Here is a 6,000-nt window from a genome sequence, read left to right as displayed (position 1 = left end):
AAGAATATAAATTTATTTATATCGCAATCCAAAACTGGTATTATTAAATAAAATATATTTTTATTTAAAATATTAAAAGATTAAAATTTTACCAAAATTTTAACTTTAAAAACAGAGAAAAAATCTTTATAGAACATTTACGGAAGTTGCCAAAAAAAAAAGAACATTTACGGTTTTTAAATGCTTCACTAAATAGAACTTTATTAACAGAAGTTAATTAAATAATAAGACTTTATACAATTTCTAAAATCTAAACCAACCAAAACCTTATTATATGCTTTTTCATCCCAATAATTTGTTTCTTGCTTTAATTACTTGCTTTTGACATATTTTAAATGATGTGCTTCATTAAGAGATAAACAAAGCATTGCTGTTTCTTTCTTGCAATCATTATCTCGAGTCTTTTCATTTAACTAAAAGAAGAAAAATGTGATGCTGATTCCAAATTCCAAATTTTCGTTTCAGCAGCGTTTTTAATGCAATATCAACAGCAAACTACTAGGCCAACAAACCTTGGATCAAGTATCTAAAACTTAAAGGTTGAAATTAGTATTATTTCTTCTTATAAACTTTATTTTGTAAACAACAGTGCATAGAAACGAGTTATAATCCAAAATAATACTATACATGTAAAAAATACATGAATCTACACATACTAGTCCAAACCTTGGATCAAGTATCTAAAGCTTAATGTTGAAGTTAGTATAATTTCTTTCTATATAATATACAGAAACTTTAATTTTTGTAAACAACACTTACATCGATACGAGTTGAATCCAAATAATAAAATACATGTAAAAACCAAAAATATTAAGCCCAAATATTAAAAGTGGCGAAAAAAAGATTTTTTTTTCTCTTCAAAAATTTAATAATCTAAATACTTCGTTCGGACAAAAGGTTTTCCCCATCCATTGTATTTTCCATATTTGCAGAACCCAGAGAGTTGAGAGCTCACACTCTCTTGCTCTCTCTTCCCAAGAAGAGATTCTCCGCGTCTCTCTCTCTCTCTCTCTCGGGTGGATCTACTTGGTTCAGATCCAGGTTTGTCTTCTCCTCTTTCCTTAAACTCACCATAACTTGTGTGTTCCTCCAAAAGGGTTTCTGCTTCTGCTACTCTCCTGAGGAAGAAGTCACTAAGTAACAAAAAGCTACGAAATTGATAAAAAGGGGGTTTTTGTGATTCATTGTGCTGTACTCTTTTCTGGGGTTTTTACTAAATTAGGAATCACTGTAATTTAGTGAGCTTATGGTAAAGCCAGAACAAGAAGTTTTAGACTTTAATTAAATGTTAGTTTCTCATTTTATTGCGTCATTCTAATTCAAGTAATCACTTTACTTATTGGCCTTATTTTTGGTCTTAAAACACCTCACTAATTGTAGGTGCCAAGGAAAGTTTGAAACATTTCTTGAGGGTTCAAAGATGGAGGAGATACAGTCTCAGTCAGATCTCTACCGTTCATCGTCTTCTTGTGCAAGCAGTCCCACAAGCAGAGTCCCATCAAGTCACTTCTTCTACGTAAGGAAACCTGGTTCTCTCAGACAGCCTATATCCTTTGAAGACTCTCCTGAATGGGATGATCCCGATGCAAGAATGGAATATGAAGCTGGTGGTGTTGGTGGAGATTCTATTAACGACGCCGCAGCAACTCCCATCTCGCCTTCTTTATCGAAAATCAACAGTGGCTCAATGGCTTCCCCTCATGTGCCCGAAGGAGCCGGAGGAAGTGCCGTTAGGAAGATCGCAGGCGCTTCCATTGCTTGGAGAGATTTGACTGTTACCATGACAGGGAAGAGAAAGTATTCTGATAAAGTGGTGAAGAGTTCCAACGGCTACGCGTTTCCCGGGACTATGACTGTCATCATGGGTCCTGCCAAGTCAGGGAAGTCTACTCTCTTGAGGGCACTTGCTGGTAAATGAACTATTAGACTTAATTCACAATTTCTTGATTCTTGTTTTCATTCTTGATCTCATCTTTTTGTAGGAAGATTGCCTCCTTCAGCTAAAATGTATGGTGAAGTGTTTGTGAATGGTTCAAAGTCACATATGCCTTATGGATCCTACGGATATGTTGAGAGGGAGACGGAACTGATTGGATCGCTTACGGTTCGTGAGTTTCTGTACTACTCAGCGCTGCTTCAGCTTCCGGGTTTCCTCTTTCAGAAAAGGGGCGTCGTGGAAGACGCGATCCAGGCGATGTCTCTGAGTGACTACGCGAACAAGTTGATCGGTGGTCATTGTTACATGAAGGGTCTCCGAAGCGGCGAAAGGAGACGCGTCTCTATTGCTCGTGAGCTTGTGATGCGACCGCATATCTTATTCATCGACGAGCCTCTTTATCACCTTGATAGTGTTTCGGCGCTGCTTATGATGGTGACACTGAAAAAGCTTGCGAGTATGGGGTGTACGCTTGTGTTCACGATCTATCAGAGCAGCACCGAAGTGTTTGGTTTGTTTGATAGAATCTGTCTTTTGTCAAATGGGAACACTCTCTTCTTTGGGGAGACACTTGCTTGCTTACAGGTAAAATAAATAGATTCTCATGCCAAGGCCAAAAAGATCGCTCTCTCTCTCTGAAGTATTGTTATGTGTGATCCTTTGTAGCACTTTTCGAATGCTGGATTCCCATGCCCGATAATGCAAAGTCCATCAGATCATTTCTTGAGGGCCATCAACACTGATTTCGATAGGATTATTGCAATGTGCAAAAAATGGCAGGTAACAATGTACAATTAATTACACAGCTGGGCTTGTGTTTTCTTTCTTGTAGCATTAGTTTTCTGATGATGTGAACAAACAGGACGATAATGGCGACTTTTCAGCGGTGAATATGGATACTGCTGTCGCTATTCGCACTCTTGAGGCGACTTATAAATCATCTGAAGATGCTGCTTCCGTTGAGACTATGATCTTCAAACTTACCGAAAGGGTATCATCATCAGTTAGTCCATTAATAATTTTTTGATACATCTGAGTTTCCTTTTTCTTTTTTGTAGGAGGGTACACAGCTTAAATCCAAGGGAAAAGCTGGTGCTGCGACACGTGTTGCAGTGCTGACTTGGAGATCGCTTTTGGTCATGTCTAGGGAATGGAAATACTATTGGCTCCGACTTATCCTCTACATGATTCTTACACTTTGTATTGGCACATTATACTCTGGCTTGGGACACTCTTTGTCTTCTGTTGCAGTAAGTCTCTTCTAAAACAATTATCACAACATGTCACATTTGAGCAAATTTTTATCATTGTTCTTGCAGACAAGAGTTTCTGCAGTGTTTGTTTTTGTCTCCTTTGCCTCACTTTTGGGAATTGCTGGAATACCTTCCCTTTTGAAAGAAATCAAGGTAACCAACCTCTTCTTGGCTTCTCTAATCTTCCTTTGAGCTCTGAAGTTTACTCTTTTTTGGTTTGTCTGTTTAATAGATTTATGGAAGTGAAGCGTCGAACCAGCATTCGGGGGCTTTCGTCTTCCTACTAGGGCAGTTTCTGGGAAGCATACCGTTCTTGTTTCTCATGTCCATCTCCTCAAGTCTTGTCTTCTACTTCATGGTCGGACTGAGAGACGATTTCAGCTTGTTGATGTACTTTGTCCTCAACTTCTTCATGTGCCTATTGGTGAATGAAGGTTTGATGCTCTTCATCGCTTGCCTTTGGCGAGATGTTTACTGGACCACTTTGACTCTCATCTCTCTACACGTGAGTTTTTTTTTGTCTTTCAAATTAATGAATTAGTCTCAAGTTATTGTTTCTTGCTTTGGTATTAATCTTTCATACTTGTTGTTATTGCAGGTGATCATGATGCTCTCTGCAGGTCACTTCAGAATCCGTAACGCTTTGCCAAAACCAGTCTGGACTTACCCGTTAGCTTACATCTCATTCCACACTTACTCCATTGAGGTTTACACATTCAAAACACTTAGAAAATGAAAAACTATCTTTGCTTCTTCCTGGGGAAAACTCTTAAAAGATATTATTATTGGTTATTTTGAATGTGTTGCAGGGTCTTTTGGAGAACGAGTACCTAGGGGAAGTGTTTGCGGTTGGAGAAGTGAGGAGTATATCGGGTTACGAAGCAATTCGAGGAGATTACCAGATATCTCCAGACACAAGCTCCAAATGGAGGAACATGCTTGTGTTGTTGGCTATGGCTTTTGGCTACCGTCTTATTGTTTATGTTTTACTACGTTTTGGCCTAAACAAGAACGTGTCTGCTCGTTTACTGCTTTGTCATAGGAAGAATAATAGTTCTAGGTAGAGATGATTGATGATTTTTACATTTTAGTCTTTTTGTAATGTTTGGTAGTTTTTTTTTTGCTAAAACTTTGGTGGAATGTTTGGTAGTTGAAAATGAAAACATTCAACTTCTTGGTTTGAGAAAGTGTGGAGGCCGCTGGAGCAGATGTACAACCATCGCCTCTAGTGTCTGAGTTCCATGAGCGAAGCGGTCTAATAGATGCCCCCTAAGTTCCGTATGTAAGTCCATATATTCCTTTCCCCAGCATCCATCCGTATCCAAAGCATTGTAGATCCAAATAATAGTTAAGATATAGAAAATTATCCTGGAGCAAACTAAAAGATATTTCCACAAAATATTATATCATATATAAAATCTCCACATGGTTTTTGGAATGTTACAGTTGTGTAATTTTTTTTTTTTTTTTGGTAGGGTGCAGGAGACATGAGTCTCCTACTCTTTATTCAAATCATAAAACTCATTACATGCAAATTTGCCGAGATCTAGATACCCCCTGAAAGTTCTCCAACAAAACATAAGCAACACAATCTGGAACATCTTCAAAGAAATGTAACCCAAACGATAGAGAAAACGCATAGTTAGCTAATTCATCCGCCAGATAATTAGCCTCCCTATACACATGAGAAATTTTGACTAACCAGTCTCTTGATATGAAGCCATAGCACAGACGTACTAGGAACGACAGGGGATGAGAATCATGGATCCCTGTCTGAAGAAAACCCGCCACACTCTCCGAATCAACCTCCAACTCCAACCGACGAATCACACGGTCCCATGCTATACACAAGCCATAGTATACTCCCCACAACTCCGCCAAAGGGGCTGAACAGATGCCTATGTTTATTGCAAAACCCCCATTCCATTCTCCATACTCATCGCGAATAGCCCCACCCGCCGTAGCAAGTCCCAGGTTACCTCTAGATGCTCCATCCGTGTTCAGTTTGAACCAGCCATTTGTTGGTCGATTCCATGAGATCTGCTTCTCCACACGTTCCCGGCTCTTCCCATGTTCCTTTAGTTTTACATTTGCTTCTATCACCTCCCGAGCCTTATCCTGAAGGAACTGCACACTGTCTCGACATTTTCCTTCCTCTCCAAAAACATACCCACATCTCCATTTCCAGCACCACCAAACAGTCAGAGAAAACAGCGTTGGCCATAGCTCCCCCAATCGTGGTCTATTCCTTGCAAGGTTGTCATAAAGCCATTCTAGGAGAGGTTGGTCAAAGAACCGTTGTTGTCTGCTTAGAGGAACAAATCGCGCCCATAACCCCGCAGCTGCCGGACAGTCTCGAAGAACATGAAGAATGGTTTCTTCTCCCCCTCCTTACACAATGGACATATACTATTCTCACTCAAATGTCTGCATTTCCGTCTCATGTTTGTCATGATCACCTGATGAGTTACCAGCTATAGGAAGACTCGTACACGTTCTGGAGTAGTGACACGCCAAACCCGCTGATATAAGGCTTCCATATTAGGTCTCAGCTCCGCATCCCTGGTTAAGAAAGCATAAGCTGAGTTCACAGAAAATAAACCATCCTTGCTCCCTCCCCACGACATTCTATCCCTTGCACCCGTAACATCATCAATCACCACTGAAGCCAACCTTAGACGATTTGGCATTGACATATACGGTTCTATTATATGCATTTGCCAACCAGCGCTAGTTTGCCAAAGATCCCGAGCTCGTACCTCCACCATCTCTTCTGGAATATCCACTGTACTCAACTCAGATAGTGGCTCA

At 39.8% G+C, this 6,000-nt stretch overlaps 1 protein-coding gene across 1 annotated transcript; it reads left to right on the top strand.

Moving 5' to 3' along the window:
- Positions 1-884: 884 nt before the first annotated feature.
- Positions 885-4,362, top strand: LOC106396715 (ABC transporter G family member 3). Its single transcript, XM_013837185.3, has 10 exons — positions 885-1,041; positions 1,381-1,910; positions 1,983-2,521; positions 2,603-2,716; positions 2,799-2,927; positions 2,995-3,186; positions 3,256-3,342; positions 3,422-3,694; positions 3,788-3,895; positions 3,999-4,362. The coding sequence occupies exons 2-10, from the start codon at positions 1,421-1,423 to the stop codon at positions 4,251-4,253; spliced, it is 2,187 nt and encodes a 728-aa protein (XP_013692639.1). The 5' UTR covers positions 885-1,041; positions 1,381-1,420; the 3' UTR covers positions 4,254-4,362.
- The last annotated feature ends 1,638 nt before the right edge of the window (positions 4,363-6,000 follow it).

This window comes from Brassica napus, chromosome C4 (genome assembly GCF_020379485.1).
Source record: "Brassica napus cultivar Da-Ae chromosome C4, Da-Ae, whole genome shotgun sequence".
Lineage (NCBI taxonomy): Eukaryota > Viridiplantae > Streptophyta > Magnoliopsida > Brassicales > Brassicaceae > Brassica > Brassica napus.
Note: the sequence above shows the minus strand (reverse complement) of the source record. Positions and strands in the feature narration are given on the sequence as shown.

Bases quoted from the DNA above. Each gene is read 5' to 3' on its own strand.
- LOC106396715 (XM_013837185.3), top strand. From the start codon at position 1,421: ATGGAGGAGATACAGTCTCAGTCAGATCTCTACCGTTCATCGTCTTCT. The intron at 1,911-1,982 runs GTAAATGAACTA...ATCTTTTTGTAG, and splicing joins TCTCTTGAGGGCACTTGCTG to GAAGATTGCCTCCTTCAGCT. The intron at 3,343-3,421 runs GTAACCAACCTC...TCTGTTTAATAG, and splicing joins CCCTTTTGAAAGAAATCAAG to ATTTATGGAAGTGAAGCGTC.